At 45.2% G+C, this 21731-nt stretch overlaps 1 protein-coding gene and 2 long non-coding RNA genes across 3 annotated transcripts in view; 2 read left to right on the top strand and 1 right to left on the bottom strand.

The window, feature by feature from the left end:
• Positions 1-5117: 5117 nt before the first annotated feature.
• Positions 5118-16665, bottom strand: Gm52321. Its single transcript, XR_003952421.1, has 3 exons — positions 16605-16665; positions 14389-14514; positions 5118-5198 (listed from the first exon to the last, which is right to left on the bottom strand). It is a non-coding gene; the product is annotated as a predicted gene, 52321 (long non-coding RNA).
• Lrrc30 (leucine rich repeat containing 30) lies at positions 13496-15254 on the top strand. Its single transcript, NM_001033340.3, has one exon. The coding sequence runs from the start codon at positions 13636-13638 to the stop codon at positions 14536-14538; it is 903 nt and encodes a 300-aa protein (NP_001028512.2). The 5' UTR covers positions 13496-13635; the 3' UTR covers positions 14539-15254.
• A 221-nt stretch (positions 16666-16886) lies between the features above and the next one.
• The window catches only part of Gm36201 (predicted gene, 36201), a 69585-nt gene continuing 64740 nt past the window's right edge, over positions 16887-21731 (top strand). The window contains exons 1-2 of the long non-coding RNA NR_155516.1: positions 16887-17110; positions 20172-20393. This is a non-coding gene — a long non-coding RNA (predicted gene, 36201). The remainder of the gene's footprint in view (positions 17111-20171; positions 20394-21731) is intronic.

The raw sequence follows: 21731 nt of genomic DNA, 5'->3' as shown, positions 1-21731 counted from the left end.
AAGTCTCCCACCATTATTGTGTGGGGTGCAATGTGTGCTTTGAGCTTTAGTAAAGTTTCTCTTATTAATGTGGGCACCCTTGCATTTGGAGCATAGATGTTCAGAATTGAGAGTTTATCTTGGTAAATTTTACCTTTGATGAATATGAAGTGTCCTTCCTTATCTTTTTTGATAACTTTTGGTTGAAAGTAGATTTTATTCGATGTTAGAATGGCTACTCCAGCTTATTTCTTGGGACAATTTGCTTGAAAAATTGTTTTCCAACTTTTTACTTGGAGGTAGTGTCTGTCTTTGTCATTGAGGTGTGTTTCCTGTATGCAGCAAAGTGCTGGGTCGTGTTTTAAGTATCTAATCTGTGAGTCTATGCATTTTTTTTTTTGAGACAGGGTTCCTCTGTATAGCCCTGGCTGACCTGGAATTCACTTTGTAGACCAGGCTGGCCTCGAAATCTGCCTGCCTCTGCCTCCTGAGTGCTGAGATCAAAGGCATGCGCCACCACACCCGGCCTAGTCTATGCATTTTGATTGGGGAATCGAGTCCATTGATGTTAAGAGATATTAAGGAAAAATGATTGTTACTTCCTGTTATTTTTGTTGTTAGAGGTGGAATCATGTTTGTGTGGCTATCTTCTTTTGGGTTTGTTGAAAGATTACCTTCTTAATTTTTTCTAGGGTGTAGTTTCTCTCCTTGTGTTAGTGTTTTCTATCTATTATTCTTTGTAGGGCTGGATTTATGGAAAGATATTGTGTAAATTTGGTTTTGCCATGGAATATCTTGGTTACTCCATCTGTGGTAATTGAGAGTTTGGCTGGGTATAGTAGCCTGGGCTGGCATTTGTGTTCTCTTAGGGTTTGTATGAGATCTGCCCAGGATCTTCTGGCTTTCATAGTCTCTGATGAAGTCTGGTGTAATTCTGATAGGTCTGCCTTTATATGTTACTTGATCATTTTCCCTTGCTGCTTTTAATATTCTTTCTTTGTTTAGCACATTTGGTGTTTTGATTATTATGTGACGGGAGGAATTTCTTTTCTGGTCCATCTATTTGGAGTTCTGTAGGCTTCTTGTATGTTCGTGGGCATCTCTTTCTTTTGTTTAGGGAGGTTTTCTTTTATAATTTTGTTGAAGATATTTACTTTCTCTTTGACTTGGAAATCTTTGCTTTCTTCTATACCTATTGTCCTTAGGCTTGGTCTTCTCATTGTGTCCTGGATTTCCTGGATGTTTTGGGTTAGGAGCTTTTTGCTTTTTGCATTTTCTTTGACTGTTATGTCAATGTTTTCTATGGTATCTTCTGCCTGAGATTCTCTCTTCTATCTCTTGTATTCTGCTGCTGATGCTTGCATCTCCTGATCTCTTTCCTAGGTTTTCTAACTCCAGAGTTGTCTCCCTTTGTTATTTCTTTATTGTTTCTCTTTACATTTTTAAATCTTGGGTGGCTTTCTTTATTTCCTTCACCTGTTTGATTGTGTTTTCCTGTAATTCTTTAAGGGATTTTTGTGTTTCCTCTTTAAGGGCTTCTAGCTGTTTACCTGTGTTCTTCTGTATTTCTTTAAGGGAGTTATTGATGGCCTTCATAAAGTCCTCTATTATCATCATGAGAAGTGATTTTAGATCCGAATCTTGCTTTTCCAGTGTGATGGTATATCCGGGACTCGCTATGGTAGGAGAATTGGGTGCTGATGATGCCAAGTAACCTTGGTTTCTGTTGCTTATGTTCTTATGCTTGCCTCCTGCCATCTGATTATGTCTAGTGCTACCTGCCCTCCCTATATCTGACTGGAGCCTGTCCTTCCTGTGATCCTGGTTGTGTCAGAATTCCTCAGAGTTCATCGGTCTCTGTGATCCTGTGATCCTGAGATCCTGGATGTGTTAGGGCTCCTGGGAGTCAAGCTACCTCTGGAGCCCTGAGATCCTGGATCTGTTAGAACACCTAAAAGTAGAGCTTCCTCTGGGTGTTGTAGGACTGGCTGTGGAGACCAGAAGGCCAGTTTATCTTTTTTTAAGTGAAAAATATTCAAATAGTCTTATCAAGTAGTGTTTTTTTTAAATACCAAAAGTATTCAAGTAAACTATATAATTTCATATATTATTACATATTTTATTTTATTTACATATATTTAGATACTATTCTATATTTTCTATACTATTATGGCAGTTTAAATGAGAAATAGTCAAAAGCTCGTGTATTTGAGCACTAGGTCTCCAGTTGGTGGTGCTGTTTGAGGGATAGTGTGGCCTTGCTAGAGGGAGCATATCACTGGGGACAGGCTCTGAGAACTGAGAGCCCAATTCTACTTCCAGCTCACTGCCTTCCCATGTCCCAAGGCAACCCTGCATGGTGGTATGAAGTGTCCAAGTGGGAGGTGATCAGGAGATGGGGATGGCTGGAGGCTGGAGTAGAGAGAGCAAGCCCAGTGGGAGCATGAGGTCAGGCCAGTGGGGTCACTGCATGAGCTCCAGTGCCCTGCTGGTCTGGCCCGGGAAAGACTCTGGAGGCCAGAGCAGCTTTCTAATGGGCACACCAGAGGGATAACTGCATGCTCACATCTGTATGTGAAGTCCATTTACACCTGCTCAAGCTTCCTGAGGCAAAAGCCCAGGATCTTTTCTGTTTGAAGCAAACACACACACACACACACACACACACACACGTTCACACAACATACAAGCATAATTACACACAAACATATACAAACAAATACCCATGCATATACACACATGGACAAACACACACAACAAGTGTACACACACATAATCAAACATACATGCACAAACACACAAACATATAGTCATAACTGCACATAAAACCACACATGCATATACACACATACATACAAACACACACAAATATACACACCACACACACACACACACACACACACACACACTTATTTACCTGCACTAGAAAGTTATGGGGTGCTGAACTGTTAACATTTCTTAAAAGACCCTTATTATCCTGGCACAAAGTATTTAGGAGCTTTGCTCTGGAGGGGTCTCTTAATTCCCAACTATCCCTAAGGATTCACTCACAGTAAATTACTGGCTAATGCTTCATTTTAAAATACTGTGACAATAACCTATTTAAGAAGCAAGGCTGCCTTCCCATCTAAATAAAAATAATCAGATCATGCATTTTCGATTGAAGAACATACCCAGTTAAATGAAAGAAGCCCAGGCTCAATTCATGGTCTTAGCTGTGCTTTGTCAGCCCCTCTATGCCCCATCCTGCTGCATGAGGCCTGCCAAGCCCTGCTCTGTGTTCAGGATTGAGGTTCTATTGAAGAATTCTGTGCTCTGGGAATGACATGGCTGCTTGTGTCACACTGGAGTCGGCGACTGTGAAGAACTTCGAGAGACATCCAGAAGGCTGTGCTCAATGACAACCTACTCTAAATGCAGAAGAGGCCCCAGGGTGGAGTACAGGAGGCCCGGAGATCACGCCTCCTCAGGTAGACTCCAGTCATCAAAGTCATGTGTGCTCCTGTAAGGAAGAACAGATGAGCTCACTGTTTCTTTATTGTAGACTTGGGTGCAATTGGCCTTGTGTATATCATGGATATTCTCTCTGGGATGAATAAATTTCTTTACACCTCCCCAGGAGGACTGATGCAACAGATTAAATAGAACCTTCTAAGAGAGAGTCAGAGTGTTCCCTCTTTTGACTAGTAGCTTTCACATACAGTGATGGCATCTTTTATTGAATGATTTAGAAGAGCACATGAGCATCCAAGTCCCAGGCTTACCTGGCCATGTCTCTTTTAAACATCTCATCTTGCCTTTGGCACCAAGTCCCGTCTCTTAGTACCATGGAGAAGAAAACTAGGAAACCTTGGGTTTTGTTTTTTAAGCCTAAGTACATGCCAGGCATTGAACTGCTGCTGGGCATGCGTGGGATTCCTCAGTCCATAGCTTACCTGAAGGATGCTGTCTCTTCTTCCTATGTGAGATCAAGACTTTAGGGTCAGTAACTTCTAACCAATGTGCTGTAGGAAAAAAATAGAACAAGTATTGAACCCAGGACTGGGGCATCATTCATTAGTTCTAGGTCTCAACTGAATGATTTATAAATGTAGATGCAATGAACAAGAGATGATTCTAGAGGCCTTCTAACTTCATGTGCTTTGTTTTGAAATGAGGTTTCCTCTACCCATTGATGACCCTGAGACGTTTCAAGTGTTCTGAAGTAGATTAGAATCAGTAGTGGCAAGACACAGTTCTTCTGAAGGGGGACCTGCTTCAAAGAGCCTTCAGTGTCTACTGGTTAAAAATAATTTTGCTTGGCTTCAAGGAGAGAGTTGTGAAATGTTTTGGCAGGACTTTATGTAATTAACTTGACTGTGGTTAGCCCATTCCAAAAGAGGCTGAAAATAAGATCCCTGAATCATGTTCTAGAACACAGGATTCTCTGTTGACTTGATCTGAATGTCATAGCCTTCAATGCCTTCTGAAGAGAATCTCTCCTCACCCCTTGCCCTCAGTCAGAGGCTTTCCTCCAGTCAGAGCTTGAGAACACTTGTTCCTTTTCCTGCCATTCCCTTGTCCTTTTCCCCTCCCCTCCCCTCCCCTCCCCTCCCTTCCCCTTCCCTCCACACCCTGTCTCTCCCCTCCCCTGTCCTCCAATCTCCTGCCCTGTCCTCTCCTTTTCCACACCCCTCATATCTCTCCTCCTCCTCACATCTCCATCCCATCTCCTCTCCTTCCTCCTCCTCCTCCTCACATCTCCATCCCATCTCCTCTCCTTCCTCCTCCTCCTCCTCACATCTCCATCCCATCTCCTCTTCTTCTTCCTCCTCCTCCTCTTCCTCACATCACCATTCCTCCTCTCCCACTTCCACTCTGTCTGCTGTCTTTGTCTCTCTTTTCCTTGTCCCCCATTTATTTTTGGTTCCATTTCTTGTTCTGCTCTACTCTTTGGGAAAGTGCCCAGGGTTCAATAGCTGATTAACTTGAGTTAAACTTGACTTTTATTGTGTCACTGGGGCTAATTTTGCTGGTAGTTAGGAATAGAATCTCTTCAGCCTGCCAAATATCACTCCTAGGATTTCCTTGAACCTCGCAATTAGTTAATAAAAATTGCCTCACTGCAAAAAGCTTACGTAAACCTCCTACGTTCCGGCGACTCTGTTGGTTTCCCAGCTTCTTTTCTATTGTATCTTCCTCCTGGGTGTTGCCTCCAGGAGCACAAGCACATATGTACGCTAATAATAAATGTAATACAAAAATTTATTAGATAACCGAATCAAAAAAAATTTACCTAGGTCTTTCCCCAATTGCACAATAAATGACAAACCATCAATAACAGGATGGGAGCAGCATCCAGCACGAACAGACACCACACTGTCACCATGAGGCTTTGTGACAGGTTAAACCCCACTGTGCCCTATGGAAGCCTCATACACTGACTTCCAAGCTCCCAACCCTACCGGTAAAGACAAAGTCTGTGAGTTTGAAGATAAGGTGTGTTCAAGGTTGAACAGCCCCAGACAGGATGAGACCTAGTTCTTGGTCCAGCCTCAGCTTTCTTGACCCTGAGCAATTGCTAAGGCAAGAGGACTTCTGAGAGTTTGCGACTAGCTTAGGATTAGGTATATAGTAAGTCCTGTGCCAGCCTGAACTACAGGGTAATGAAATAAGGGGGAGGGGAAGAAGGCAGAAGAAGGAGAGGGAAAGGAGGGGGGAGGGAGGAGGGCGTGGTCAAGTGTGGCCACAGGGCAAGTGCTTCTTTTATACTGCCCATGAGTTCATTTATCTTTATTTGATGTGTACAAAGGTTTTGACTGCACGGGGCATGTGCCTGAGAAGGCCAGAAGACAGCCTTGGATCCTGTGGAACTGGAGCTGTGAGCTGCTGTGTAGAACTGGATACCCAGTCCTCTCTCCCTCCAAGAACAGCAAATGCTTTTAAACACGGAACCGTCTCTCTGGCCTTGAAGATGCTATTTAAGTGTTTTTGTGTGACTCAGGGGACCACATGTCAGGGACTCACTTCAGTTTGCACTTGACCACTCTGCACACACTGGACATCCTTCTGTGCTTTCTATGCTCATCCTTTCACTCATCCTCTTACTACTTTCTGTTCCATGTGTCGTACCTTAGGCTCACCCCAGGTCAACCTTATTGCCTCACTCACAAAAGTTATTATAATAGGCTGCAGCATAGACACACATTTTTTTCTGTATGATTAAAAATAATTATTATTTATGAACAGAGATGATGGATAGATGAGGATTCATTATGCTACTCTGACACATTTTAAAAAGGCGAAACATTGTGATTACTCACAATAACATTTTTTTAAAAAAATTAAAGCTTACTAATGCCCAAGCGATCATTTTCTTTTCTGTTTTCTTTCAGTTCTTGCCCCTTGCAGATATAGTTTTTATTTCAGTCCTTTCCACAGTTGTTTTGAAGTGTGGAGTGCCTTCATTCCCTTCTTTCAACTAACATGCAATCATTAAAACTCAAGTGACTCCCGAGACAGCGATGTCCATGGTGATAGTGCTGACAGCTGCCAATCAATCACAGGCCTCAAACACTGGCCTCTGTTGTGCACAATTTAATTCTTTTTCTTTATTGCTTTTAATTTATCTATCTTTACCATGATCATTAAAGTGTGTGTGTGTGTGTGTGTGTGTGTGTGTGTGTGTGTGTGTGTGTGTGTGTGTGTGCTAGGCCTGAGATCTTACTGGATGTCTTCCTGGATCACTCTCTACCATATTTTTGAGATGAGGTCTCTCAATGATCCTGGAGCTCACTAATTGGACGAGACCAGCTGACCTGGAGCCCTGGATTTCTTGCCTTTGCCTCTCCAATGCTAGGGTTCCAGCTGTCCACTATCACAGGTGATTTTCTTCCTGAGTGTTGGGGATCCTAACTCAGGACTCCATGCCCGTGTATCACAGACTTTACCAGCCCACCTGGCTTCTAGATTTTTGAAGCTTGACTGGAATCCCTTACCAGCCCCTTCCCCCCCCCCCTTCTGTGCTCTCCCTCCACCCCCCTGCAGGCAGAGGAGCTTCCTCTAGGTCACTGTCACATAGACAGCCCCTGAAATGACAACCATTTGAGGACCTTGGAGAATCTTGGAAAGAGAATCTAACTTAGGATTTATCAAGTGTAGGAATAAGATATAAGCCACTTAGCCATCAGCTCTTAGGAAGGTCTAAGTCTTAGAGGTATTTTATAACTGGCCTCCATCTCTCTGACTTTTAAGAAAAATAGTATCTGATCTAGTCGTTCATCAATTTACACCCGAAAGCATCACACCAGTTTCTAACCTCTTGAAAGAAGCCCCAGTCTTCAGCAAAGCTTTGTCCTTGGCCTAAGGGCTTGCTAGAGTCTAAATGCTCTTAAACCCATGACCTTGCTTTCCAAAATAAACTTGACATGCAGAAGGTTGATTTGGTATCTGATTACTCTCCCAATCTGTAATCAACATGTCTTCTCATATTTGTTTATTTATCTGACTGACTTATTTTGTAATGCTGTGGATCGAACCCAGGGTCTTGTGCCTGGCAGGCAAGCACTCTACCATCCTGGCTCACACCCAGCCCAAATTTAGTGCTGTCCATCAAAGCATGTGCTCCATTGGATCAGGCCCAAGGAAGTCCTGCCCCACTTGCTCGCTGCTCAGAGAATGAACTGGAGGGTTCAGGCGAAGGGAGCCTGGACCAAGGCCAGTCCAGCGGAGGAGGGGCTGCCTGGGAGGAAGTTTCTGCGTCATGAAGTGGATCTCCTTCCAGAAGCAACGGTTTTTAAACGGTAAACTGAGTTGGGGAAGATTTCATAAAACTCTAGCTAGTGAAAATGAATGTGTTTTCCCAGTGTTGTACAGCCCTGGTGAGTCCTGGGTCTTTCTATGGCAGGCGGTGCTGTGGAATGCTTGATTCCAGAGGCACGAACATTCCTTACTGTGGCTTCTCTCTTCCTAAACATGTATGTATGTACAGGTGTGTATGTGCATGTGCGCATGCAGTGTATGTGTGTGTTCATGTAGGTATGTACAGGTGTCTGTGCCATACAGGTGTGTATGTGTGTATGTGCAGTACATATATGTTTGTGTAGGTATGTACAGGTATGTGTGTGTGTGTGTATGCAGTGCAATATACATATGTGTTCATGTAGGTATGTATAGGTGCACGTGTATGCACAGTATATGTATGTGTTCATGTAGGTATGTACAGATGTGTGTCTATGTGTGTGTATGTGTGTGTGTAGTGTATGTATATGTTCATTTAGGTATGTATATGTATGTGTGTATGTGTCATGCAGGTGTTCACAGACGTGAGTGTAAGTGTCTGTGGAGTCCAGAGGACAAAGTTAGACATTTTTTCTTTATAGCTCTTGATCTTAAAAACATTTTATGAATTTATGGTATGTCTATGCTTGTATGTGTGTGAGTTGCAGACGTGCAGGGACACATGCATGGAGGTCAGAGGACAGTATCTGGTGGGCAGTCGTTGCCTTCTGCCTTGAGGCAGCTTCTCTTTGCTGCTGGACTTCATACCCTGTGCTGCTCCTCTTCCCACAGATGTGCACCGTGGTGTCTTTCCCATGGCTACAAAGAAATCCAATTCAGAGTGTCAGGCTCGCATGTCTAATACCTTTGCCTGACAAGCCATTTCCCTATATCTCCATTTTAGTTTTTGGAACATGGTTTCTTACTGACTATGAAGCTCATCGCTTCGGTTACATTGCCTCTGGGGTGAGGGGTACAGATGCAGACCTTGATACCTGCCTTGTCCGTGGGTGCTGGAGATCTGAACTTGGAATTTAACGCTTAGGCGGCAGCTGCTTACTGACTGTGTCACTTGCCCATCCCCAAATCTATTCTTTTATATGTATATAAAAAAATCAATAATGTGACTCCAATGGTGTGTTTTAGACAAGGCTTATTTCCCAGTGGTCCACACTGGAAACTTTGTGCCAGGAAGGGATGTGATAGGGAACACCGTGGAACCCCTAAGATGTGGGACGAGCTAAAGGCCCTGATGTCAATGGGGCATAGCCCCACAGGATGGACTGAGGTAGTTTGGCTGGAAGTCAGTCATAAAAGCTGGAGACTCTCACTTCCTGCCTTACCATGTGGGGCTTGGAAATTCTAACTCAGACTTGCTGGGCAACTGTGTTGACCTTGGGTGAGGTCTTTCTGACACAACCCTCCCCCACCCCCAACAATGTGTTTTGTTTTGTTTTTAAGTAGGCATTTTGTTATTTTAAATTTGGGGATTGCTCCAGATACTTACAGGAGTTGCTATTTTACACTCTAATCATTTTGGTTTTATTTCACTTCTGATTTTTTTAAGTGTTTTTTTTTTCATATGTCAGAACAATAATCAGAAAGTTATGGAAATGCAGTTAAAATGAGGGTGTGTTTAACATCCATTTTTGGCCTCCTTAGGGTTTAAAGACAATCTCATTACAGAATAGAATTTCAAAATAATGTTCAGCAGTGCTTCCTTATAAATCTCTTCCAGCCTGAAACCCATCCGGAGAGCATTCTAAAACTCTCTTGGAAAAAGCCAGATGTGTGGACTCTGTCGAGGACCCCAAGACATTACTCCCTTACTGTTCATTACACAAAGCCAGTGTCCAAGTCACTGTCCTAATTTGCTCTCCATTGCTGTGATAGAGACTCTATGGCCAAAAGTATCTTGTGGGCGAAAGTCTATTAGGTTTATTTTATCTTTTCACTTGCTCCACAAGGGGGAGTTAGGGCAGGAACTTGATCAAGGCAGGAACCATGGACAAACACTGCTCAGCCAGCTTTCTTGTAGGACTCAGCCCCATCCCTCACCTCCCTGCCCATTGGCCACAGTGAGATGCCCCCCCCCCCACGCCCATCATTAATCAAGACAATGCCCCCAGAGATTTGCCTACAGATCAGTCTAATGAAGGTCTTTTCTCAATTGAGATTTTCTCTTCTCAAATGACTCAAGCTTGTCCCAGCTGATCAAAATTTTACTAGCAGAGTCGTTAAAATGAAAGCTTTCTTGGATTTCTTTTGTGTGTGTGCTTTTTTTTCCAGTCAAGGGTTAAGTGGTATTATGGCTTGAATATGAAATATCCCCCACAGGTTCACGTGGCTGCTACTTGGCAGTACTGTTTTGAGACATGGTAGGAGTGTTGGGATATTTTACCTAGTTAGCAAATGTCAAGCCACAGGGACAAGATGCTAAACTCACAGACCGCCTTCCTTTCTGACTCCAGTGCCCTGCCCTCTAGCCCAGTGAGTTGAGGGGCTCCTACCAGATAGTCCCATGGCCGTGAACTCCATCCCGCCTTCCTACTGTGATGGAATGTCCCCAAATTCTTCCAAACCATAAGTTAAAAAATAAATCTCTCATCTCAACCAACAGAAATGGATTTCCACATTGCCACCAGTAGTTGAAGTTGCTGTGGGACTTTATGGAGAAGGAAGGGGCTCAGGGCACCCACTCGAGGACAATCAGTATCTAAACTGTGCACACTAAAGATTTCTTATATATATATATATAGTTTTAATATAATAATATATATAATACATAAAGTTTTCATATATATATATATATATATATTTTTTTTTTTTTGAGACAGGGTTTCTCTGTGTAGCCTTGGCTGTCCTGGAACTCACTTTGTAGACCAGTATGGCCTCGAACTCAGAAATCCGCTTGCCTCTGCCTCCCAAGTGCTGGGATTATAGGCATGTGCCACCACTGCCTGGCTTATTTTTTACTTTGTTCTTCTTGGTTCTATTGCTGGAAGAGTATGCAGGGTCCATGCCTAATTACATTATTTCTATGATGTAGAAATAAGATTGTCAATGTCGATGTTCTTCTAGTACTTCCTCGAAGGGCTTGAAAACAAGGAGCCGAGCTCCTTCCCTACCAATCCTGTCTCCACAGGGCTAAGCCTGGAGCAATTTTCCTGTTTCCTGCCTGGGCTGTGGAGGGCTGCATCTTCACTTTGCTTCTGACTGTCCACTTGATCCTGGACAGTAAGTTGATTCTGCATAAGTAACTTGGCCTTTCTCTGGCCATGCCAGCTCAGTCAAAATACAGAGTCTCAAGGGAGGGAGTGAGGATTGGAAAAAACAAAACAAAACAAAAGAAAACAACAACAACAAAAAAAAAACAGACAAAATGATAACGTGACTCCAGCCTGTGCTGAGGCTGAACCTGGTTTAAGTTTCTCCAGCCTGCTTTTATATCATTCTAGGTATATCCAAAAAAAACCCATGGTCAGTTCTTAGATCAAAGACAAAGTCATCAAGCGAAGTAGCAAGCAAGGAGGTCACAGAAGATCGCAATTAAGTAAAGTAGTAAGCAAAAGGAGTCACGCGAGGTAACAATTCAGCGAGGCAGTAAACAAAGCCCCATCCTTCTCTGAGCCCACTTCCTTGTCCGAGCCCAGTGACAAATGCCAAATTCCTAGAAGCGGCACCAAAAGCTCTCAACTGTTCTCTGACTTTGCCTCATCCTCCTCCAAACGCCACTGATTGAAACGCCTGTTCTGCCCAGGGACGTGCAGTGTGCCTGGACTCTCACACAGTTAACATTGGGTGAGCACTGTCTATCAGAAAATGCTCCCAAATGCTCTTGGGAAAGTGTACTAACAGGAAAGATAACTGGTCAGTATGAGGAAGAAAGCTGTTGTTCCAACCCATCCTGGCTCCTGTCAGTCCTCAGGCTAAGGTGCCTCTGCAGAATGCCCCAAAATCTTGCAGGAAAAGAAGGAACGTGTTGCTTTTAAGCAGCAGCTCTGTATTGTTTTAGGAGATTTGCATAGACATGACGCTGCTTGATCCCAAATCTCAGGCTAAAAGTCTAGCCACACTATTGGTCCCCCCCCCCCAATAGCCCAACAACCCAGCGTCTCATACAAAGAGCTTCCAAAGTCTCTGTCTCCCTCAAGTAGTCTCAGGGTTAACCCAGGGCACTGAGGGCCAGTTCTGCAACACCACTCGGAGACAGAAGCAGCATCCCATGGCGTGCCTGCCCTTCCTGCCCCAGCAAGGCCTCTCAGCAGGCACAGGTGTGGACTCCAGGCTGCTGAGCAGCTCCCAAGGAGAATCTTGCTGGGATTCCTGGGTCGGTGGGCAGCTGGGCAAGGTCAGGGTCTCAGAGCAGCATCTATAGGTTTAGCTGGGTTGGGGCCAGCAAGAGCCATGCACTCCTGGGCCAGTTACCAACACTGCCAGACCCTTCCTCAGAACTATATCCTCACCTTGCTAGCCCTTCTCCTTCCATTCATAAAATAGATACATTTTAGTATTTCCCACTTATACAAAGTGCCCATCCCTACTTAAGCACACATTAGCTTGCCGGTGCTGCCGGGACAGGCACTGGATGGCATAGCTCAACCACAGGTGTTTGCTTTGCTCACAGAGCTGAGGACCGAATGCGCTGAGTTCTGGTGCTCCTCCTGGGAGGCCTCCTTTCAGCTTATGGAACTCTGTCCTCTCCTTGGGTCCTCATGTGGTTCTGCCACTAAATACATTCTGAAGGGTCAGGGTTTTGGTTATATGAACTTTGGGGGAGAGACTTCAGCAACCCATGAGACCAGCCATGAAACCTGCACACTTAGGGTAAAATTAGCCTTCAGAGATGAAAAGAGAAAGAGAGAGAGAAAGAGAGGGAGAAAATGAGAGAGACAGAGAGATATAAAGAGACAGAGACAGACAGAGACAGAGTCAGATAGACAGAGACAATGAGACAGACACAGAGAGAGAGAGATAGACAGAGACAGAAAATCAGAGACAGAGACAGTAAGAGAGACACAGAGAGAGCCAGTCAGAGATGGGGAGAGAGAAGTGGTAGGTAGCCAGGGGATGGCACTATCCCTGCAGAATAATGAGTGTCTTGTGCTTGAAGTATCTGCTCTGTCATTTCACAGAGGGACCAGAGCTCCTGAAGTTACAACAGCAGCAAGGGAAACTGACCCTCCTCACTAAGTCACCCCTGGGAGGCACAGCAAGATCCTCTGCCTGGGGCGGGGGGGCCAAGTGTCCAGGCAGCTTTTGCTATTTTTTCACCAGCACAGTTCATTGACACTTGCAGTGGGCACAGTGACAACATCCGATGAGCCCTGGCTCTGGAAACCTAACTCCAGCTATAGCGCCCAGGCAAGCTGCAATGGCCACTCTCGCTGGGATCAGTTCCCTCAGCCAGGGATCACTGTTGGTGCGGTCAGCTGTATTTTTCTACTTTGTTTCTTTTTCTAGCCGCATTTGTTAATCACCCTGCTCAACTGTGATACCAAAGAAGAGCGGAGAGAGCAGTTATATGAAACCGCCCTGTGACCTGTGAGCACATACCAGGTCAGTAATACTCTAGCAGAAAGACAGTGACAGCTGTCTTGTGCTGCACGGAGGGAAGTGAGCAGTTCTGTTTGGAAGCCTTAGAGACAAGGGTATCATTACAGCCTGCCGTCCACTCAGAGAGAAACCACCTCACCACACCCCCAGAAACAGGTCCAGCTCTCCTGCAACCATGTAGGTTTCCGACCTCGTCATCTGCAAGGCCTGGTAAGACAAGCTCTCTCCACCTCCACGCTATGATCCCCTGTCTTCACCTCCACACTGCCACTGCCTACCAGTCTGACGTTGGGAGCTCAGGCAGGACCAACATCTAACCTTGAAGGAGGAAAGGAAGAGCCAATGGGGACCAAACAGTCCAGGGCCAGCTCCAACGACAAGGACCCCAAGAGGCTTCTGTTGGGGAAGAGACAGAAGTTCTCGTCGTGGGATGATACCCTGCTCTTGGGGAAGGACCCACGGTCCTTGCTGAAGCGTGGCATGCGGCACGTCAGCTTCAGTCTAGTCACTAAAGGAATGACAGACATCCCAGATTTTCTGTGGGGCTTGTTGGAGGTCCAGAAACTCAATCTGTCCCACAACCAGCTCCGAGTTCTCCCGCCTGAGGTGGGCAGGCTGACCCGGATAGTGGTCCTAAACTTGTGTGGGAATTGCCTCAAGAGTCTCCCCAGAGAAGTCAGCCTCCTCCAGAGCCTCAAGGTCCTGTTCCTCAACATGAACTGCCTGGCGGAGGTGCCGGCCGAGCTCAGCCTGTGCAGGAACCTGGAGGTGCTGAGCATGTCGCACAACTGCCTATCCCAGCTCCCAGCCAGCTTTGCAGACCTCTCCAGACTTCGGAAGCTGAACCTTAGCAACAACTACTTTGCTCACATCCCCCTCTGTGTATTCTCTCTGAAGGAGCTAGACTTTCTGCACGTGGGCTCCAATCGCCTAGAAAACATCGCTGAGAGCATCCAGTGCCTGGCTAGCTTGCAGATCTTCATTGCAGAGAGCAACAACATCCACTCCTTCCCCAGGTCGCTCTGTCTCGTCACCAGCCTAGAGCTGCTGAACCTGAACAACAACGACATCCAGACCCTTCCAGATGAACTCTACCTGCTCTGCAGACTGGGGAGGATTGCGTGGAACCCCATGGACAAAGGGCTGCACATTTCCCATAATCCTTTATCCAAGCCCTTGCCGGAGCTGGTGGAGGGGGGACTGGAGATGCTCTACAGCTACCTGAAGGACAAAAAGCACAACTGAGGCAGACAGCAAGAGGCGTGGACATCAGACACATGGACAAGGGTCTGCTTGTGTGGACTCCGTTAGCTGGGGTCCTTCTCTAGTTGAAGGGTTTTAATGTTAGTGTCTATCAGTGCTGGGCTCCCATTTGCTAATTTGCTGTGGAGCATTGGACCAGGTGAGACATTTGATTTTTAACCTTATCTGCCCTTAGTGTCCTGGTATCCCTGACCAAGAAAATATGTTCATCTCACTCAAAGTGTGACTTGAAGCAGGCTTTTGCGTTTTTCCAAAAGGAACAAACTACCCTAGCAGTGAGGCTTAGCTCTCAGTAACGTGAATGATAAGTCAAACTTGACATAATTCCAAGATCAAATATATATACTTCTATGTCCTGTGTGCCAAGCATAGTGGGAAGGGCAGAAATCATCTACTTTTAGGTGTTTTCCACTCTTCCAACCAATAACCTGCAGTGAGGCGGCATCAGCAAGACAAGTTCCTGTGTCAGCCCCAAGCAAGCTTCTTTCCAGAGGAAAGGGTAAGGAGGAGTTAGGCTCAGTGCTGTCTGGGACCAAAACAGGCAAAGCTGTCCCTTCGGGTTTGGGGGGAAATGATCATAGGAACTATTCCTTTAAGACGCCTACAGGATCTGTATCGGGGCTATTCATGGTTGTGTGTGCTGGTGACAATCAGATGTCACTGTGGCTTTCAGGGAATAAACATGATGGTCTCAGTGTGGAGCCTTGGTCTTCTTTCCCAGCCTCTTCCCCAACAGTCGTTCTTTTTGCTTTTACTGTTTTCTCAGAGACAGAGTCAGCCACAGGGAGAACAGTCAAAAGGTGGGGATGAGGGTACAGCAAGGACAAGCCACATGCACAAAGCAATTATCCTTTAAAGTCTTGGGGAGGATGGCTATACACCACTTGAGTTTCACATAAGGGCATGTAAGCAAACGAGGTCCTAAGCTGGTCTTTGTATTGATTTTAAGAGGGTACAGCTTTTAGCCAAACAGAAGGGCAAGCCTTGACAGCGAGCCTGGGTCACACGATCATGCTGTCCTGTGGCAATCAGACACCTCGGGATGCCAATATTAAAGTTAGAACGGAGGGACTAAAGAGATAGAACTTATTCTTGTAGAGGACCTGGGATCTGTTCATAGCACCCATATGGCAGCTCAAAACTATTGGTAACTTCAATTCCAGGAGATCAGATGTCTTCTTCTGGCGTCCTCTGGCACTGGGCATGCACATGCTGCACATACATACACGTAGGCAAGGCACTCATACACATAAAAAAAATAAATATATAAAAGTACCTTCAAGTCCACCCAGAGCAGATTCCTCCGATTTCTTTGCATATAGTTTATAGAAAATAGCAACAACAAACAAACAGCAAGTTCTAGGGTCTGAGATTACTGGCGAGACTTTTAGGGTTAATTTCATATTAATGCTTTTAGTTCAATTGAATTAAAGTTTTATAGCTCTTTCTAGAGCCACAACATGAGGCCGGGACTCAGAGCGAGAAATGTCCTGTGCTTTCTACCAAGGAGATCAAAGTTGGGTGAGAGACAGGGACCCTCATGGGCCTTCAACAAGTGTGTTAAGCTGAGATTCCCCAAGAAGCAAGAAGACCAAGCCCCTGGCATAGCTTGCCTTGAGTCTCAGAGCCTTGGTAGCAGTGTGAAGCAAGCTCAGAGCACAGGTGGGGGGGGGGGATAAATCAACTTCTCCTCGCCCTACAGGCATCTAACCCGAGCACCCCTGCGGTCTCCCCTCTCCTTGCATAGGAAGGGCAATAAAGCATCAAGGCAGAGACTGCTGCCAAGATCCAGGGTAAGGCTCTTGCTGTGTGCAGCTGCCTTCCTTCTTTTCCCAAGAGATACTGGGGGAGGAGGGCTGGGGGGGGGGAGTAGGGGGGGTCCACAGATTTATAGGAACAAATGATTTTTCTACCCAAACAAACTCCAATGCCAGTTTTCCCATGCACAAAAGAAGAAAGCCAGTTTCTACAGCTGATAGACACCACTTGCCATTAACACATCTGCTCACTGCAGTCCTCTCTTGAGCGCTGCTGCAAACAGATCTCACCTGTGTCTCCTGGAGGCCACCGAGGAAGCCTCCTCCAGCCCCACGTGGAGTACCAGGAGACCTGCAGCTCTCAGCCAGCCCACGTGGGTGCACTCCAAAATCCCCACCCACTTTGCTTTATTAGAGCCAAGACTATTTAAAAACATCAGAGGGATTCTCACTTGACCTCCTGACTCAGTGGGAAATTACAGGGCGAGCTCTGAGCTCCTCCGCTCTGCAGAGCCAGGCAGGTCGGCCGTTCACTAAAGCTTTGGGCTGAAGTGCATGCAGCTGTCAGGAGGCAGGCCCGGGCGTGTGCCAGGATCATGGCCGTGAGTGTCTCTGCTGTGGGCAGCTTTGGCTCACACTGAGCTTTCATGACCTTGCTCTGAGCAGAGACACTGGCGAGGCCAAGGGCTCCGTCCTCATCCTGCTGAGAGATCATTTTATCTCCTCCGCCGCCTTCTCAGCCATTTGATCCCATACCACCGCTTCACTCCTGGGAAAGGATCTACCATATTTTGAAGGTGACCTATGAGCTCATTGTACTTTTTAAAAGGGGAAAAAATGATTCAGTTGCCAGCTTCTGCTGGAAGCTTTCAGAAGTATAACAGGGAGTTTTTTTTCTCTGTTAACACTCACTGGGGATCCACAAAAGCTGAGCAGTTTGCCCAACGTGCTTTAGATATCGATTCTTTGTAAATACTTCTTTTTATTGATAAAGGGAAGTGCTGAGCCAAATCCCAGCTAATGGACTTGGTTATTCAAAATACTAGTGTGGAGGGACTATAACCCCTGTCTCTGTAGTCTAACTCCACGTTTACTGACTGTCTGTGGAACGCCTCTCGCCTATCTGTCATGGCTCCCACGCTTCCACATTCAAGTAAATTGCAGGTGTTCCAGAGACTCTCAGAATCAAAGCGCCGAGAATGACTGCACTGGCTGTGGCGCTCATGCTGTCAAAGAATAGCAACTAATTGGTGCTTGATGTGGGGAGTCGGCAGCTCCATTCCTGATAGTGTTGTGTTCGGTGTCTCTGGGCTCTCAGTGCACAGGCGCGCCGGCGTTAGCTAGGAAACACCTTTTGAAGCAGTTGCAATGTATGAACACACAATTAAGCAAAAACCCTACGCTCCTAAGAAAGGAGGGCGATTGAAAAGACACATCTGTTTGTGGAACAATAGCGCTAAATGCACATCAGAAAGAGAAACCGTAGTCATCGCTTAGCTTGTTGACTTAATTCATGGAGTATAGAAGCAATACTCCATTCTTGGGCTTTAGTCAGTGAACGGACTCTTCAGTAACCAAATACAGAGTGACTTCGGGACAGCACACCTGGATTCCAGTGTGAACACGTCTTGTGTTGGGAAGCAGAAAATGTGTTACAGATATCGTTATCTACAGGGATGCACACATAAGAAGTAGCTGGGTTTTTCCCCCCAGTAAGCAATGAGTATATGCATCGTGGAGACTACATCTCTGAGAGTGCTCAAAGCACTAAACGAATGTGTGTTTTAATAGCCAGGCAAGAGGAAAAGGATGAAGAGAGGACTCGTCACTGTAAACATATGCTGATGTCAGTAGTCAGAGACCACAGGACAAGTGAAGCCTTCAGAACAGGTGCTTATTGACGTCATATATGCAGGCTCCCCCGTCAGCCTCGTAGAATCACTGAGATTCTGGTTAATGGCTAAAGACATAGAAGGCAAGTTCAGGAAATTATCTCAAAAAGATACACAGAGGAAGGCAAAGATATAAACCACCAGATTAGACTAACGTGGAAATACCCATGGAGTGATGGTGTTTATGTCTACTCTCTAAATGTCCCAGGGCTAACCTGCTGTCTCAGAAGTGCTCTTCAGCCTTCTATAACACACTCAGGAGAAACAAAACCTGCAGCTTGCTTGTCATGTGCATCAGGACCCTCGATGTCGTCTCTTAATCATGATGAATCCAAGAATACCAAAATGTGACCCTTCCGTGCACTTTAAGAAAACAAAACAAGCTTCAGAGAAACATAAAAGCTATTAAAAAACAGTGATGGGGGGCATCTTGACCTTGTACGGGAAAGAACTCTCTTCAAGTGTCTCTTTTAAGTTACACATCAGGTTACATGCTAAATCCAAAGCGTTGCTAATTAAAATAATAGAGACAGCGCAGTAATAAAAAGGGGAGGCAGAGAGGGCCCATAATGAATCTAGAAGAGCTTGGGCATCATTAGGGCCAGCATAAGTGAAAGCTATTAGCATAGCATGAAGCTTGCTATGCAGATTTTTTTTTTTTTAGTAGTGTCCTAGGAATCTATTTACAAGGAGACAACATATTTCCTAAGGCTCCTTATCTCGGTAGAGGGCAGAAAATAAAAGGCAAACTGGAGTTGGAGAAAAGCATGTTTATGTACTAGGGAAAGTATGCATTATGGATACTGGTGCTAGGGTTGGCTCTACCAGCGAGGGCCAGAGCTGCCAAGAGAAGAGCACACAGTCACCCATATTCTTTGGTTTTCTGTGACTAGGGTTCCTCAGACACCAGTGTATTGACCATGCCATGTTAGGAAATCACCACACTCCTAAATGCTGTGCTGACCACACTATGTACCCACCCAGCACAGTGGTGCAAAGAACTCAGGACAGAGGCAAGCGTGCTAATGGCTCCGTTCCTGCTCTGCACCAGTGTGCCCTGAGATTGTGTGGATGTTAGGGTCATGAAGATGGTTGGCTACCACCCCCAGGTGCTCTTGTTGTGCCAGGGAAATGTTAGTGATCCCCCAAAATAACAGACAGGAGCCAATCTGATGCAACTCACAGCAGGGTCTTTATTCCAGTCAAGCTAGCGCAGGCCCCTCCAACACACTGCTGTCATGCAGGATGTTTTTGGTGGTGGTGGTGGAGCCCTGAATGTCTATATGGCAAGACTTTATAGTAAGCAGTAAAGGTGGGGGGGGTGGGGGTGGGGGACGTGAGTGTGCAAGCATCTAATTGGAAAGCTACTGTGATCTTTAACATAAGTGGCTGGTTCTGGGAGTCATATCATAAACTTAATTTCTGCTCCCCTCTGCATTGGTGGTCATTAGGCAGGGAGTGGACTGGTAACCTGGGGATGCAGGTCTTTTGGGGTAATAACCTGGAGATGTTGGTCTTGTTGGGGATTAGCCTAGAGACTGAAGCTAGACTCGGATATTGTTGGCGGGGGGGGGGGGGGGGGTGTCAACTTGGAAACTAATGCTAGGTACCAGCCTGTTAGTTTACCTGAGTTCAAACTTAGGTCAGGTTCTCTAAAACAAAGTCTGAACTTAAAAGATTTGGCCTCTCACTCTCAGGTCCATGGGCAAAGAAGGTGAGGCTTGCCTAAAGAGTGGATCACTGTGACAGAAACTGCCTAAGAGATGAGTGAGTGAGGGTAGAGTCTCTTGGGAGGGACGAGGTGTGGCTAGGGTGTGAGGTCACTGAACAGTGGTGGGTACATACCAGCAAACATGGCTACGTTTGTTTTGCTTTGTCTTGATGGAGACTCTATAAATCTCCCTCTCCCAGTGCAAGTCCACTTTATAATTCCTCTGTGTCCTTTGTCCTTTTGTCTTTATCCCAGATCCAATGTTTTGGATTGCCATATGGAGAGAGATGAGGAACTCTATGTCCTGAAGTTGACAGGTACTTCCGAGTCTTTCCTTTGCTAGATTATGGGCTGACATAAAAGAACCCAGGTTGTCAAAGATCTTGGAAGTTGACTTCTTATCAGCATCTCCTGTGAGATTTGAATAAAAGAATAATCGGGACCTCAACAAGAGAGATTGTGAAGTAACTGGTCCAGGTAAGACCCACACTTCTCACTCTGTCAAGGCTCTGTAGCCTGTGATTCTGTTACCCTCTCTGGACTGACAAACCATGGTGTCAGCTCTCACATAGAAGGCCAGCTGAGAGGCTGCTCAGTTGGGGAGACTAGCAGAACACGGCTGCCAAGGGCCATACAGGAAGACTCATGAAATGCGGCCCACTGGTTACCACAGCCACATGAGTCAGCATAGGCGTGGCACAGCCCCAAGGACCACGTGTCCTGAGGACTTCATGCTGTTATGGAGTTCTGCTCTGCTTGCTGCCCTCACATTCCTCTTAATCTAAGAGCTATATGAAAACTCTAAGGGGCTTCCAGCCCCTCATGGAGCAGTATCTCCAGCATTCACAATAATAATGCTTGATCGCTTTCAGGCCTTGCTGCTGGGGCAGATTAATGATTCAATCACCACCCTAGAGAAGAACTTAGAGATGTAGATTGTCAACAATAATCACCAGCCTTAGAAAACATTTGGAAAAATAAAATTGAAGCTAGGTTGAGATGAGTTGTGTTTGCTACTGGCTCTGTTGTAGAAAATCTTAGGAAACAATTTGAAGTTCAGAAAGGAACACTCTTATTAAGCTAGGGCCGTTTTATGGTCAGGGAACAAGAAAAATGGCAGCCCTGGCTGATGTGTTTCTCACTGAGGCTGACTGGTGATGACTGGTTTCCTACACCCATCCTTGCCCTCAACTTCCTGATATGATTTAATAAGCATTGCTGATGAGTCAATATGCACTCAGAGGATTTAAAGTAGGGTTTTTTTTAAAATATAAAAGTTTAGATTTGTGATTCTTTTAAGAATTTCACAAGATTACTTTTAAAGATAAATAGTAAATAATTACTCCTTTCTTTGTAACCACAAATTGCTGCCTGCCAGTAGGAGAAACTGTCCGTGAAAACTACCTTGCTTTTTTACATGTTATTAATCTGTAACAAGTTGCTTAGTTACAAATGTATGTAGGTTTTTGGGAATAATTTATTTTCTGTACCTGTACTCTGTAATGTAATTTCTTATAAAGGTATTGCAGAACACACTGTTTTTCCATAATGATCTGCTAGAAGAAAACTAAAATGTAATCAGACTGTAACTTTATACTGCTTGAAAGATTTTGCTGGGCTATATAAGCTATGTCAGAAAGAATGAAGTATGGAGGGCTGGAACATTGTTCCTTCCATCCATCAACTGTGTGTATATATACATATATTTATATTCATATATATGCATATATATATGTAAGGTTTGTGTGACTGGGGGTTGGTACGTTGTTCCTTCCATCTATCAACTAATGTAAATGTGTATGTGTATATGCATAT

This window comes from Mus musculus, chromosome 17 (assembly GCF_000001635.26).
Source record: "Mus musculus strain C57BL/6J chromosome 17, GRCm38.p6 C57BL/6J".
Classification (NCBI taxonomy): domain Eukaryota; kingdom Metazoa; phylum Chordata; class Mammalia; order Rodentia; family Muridae; genus Mus; species Mus musculus.
The sequence above is the reverse complement of the archived record's forward strand: the minus strand, read 5'-3'. Positions and strand labels throughout refer to the sequence as shown.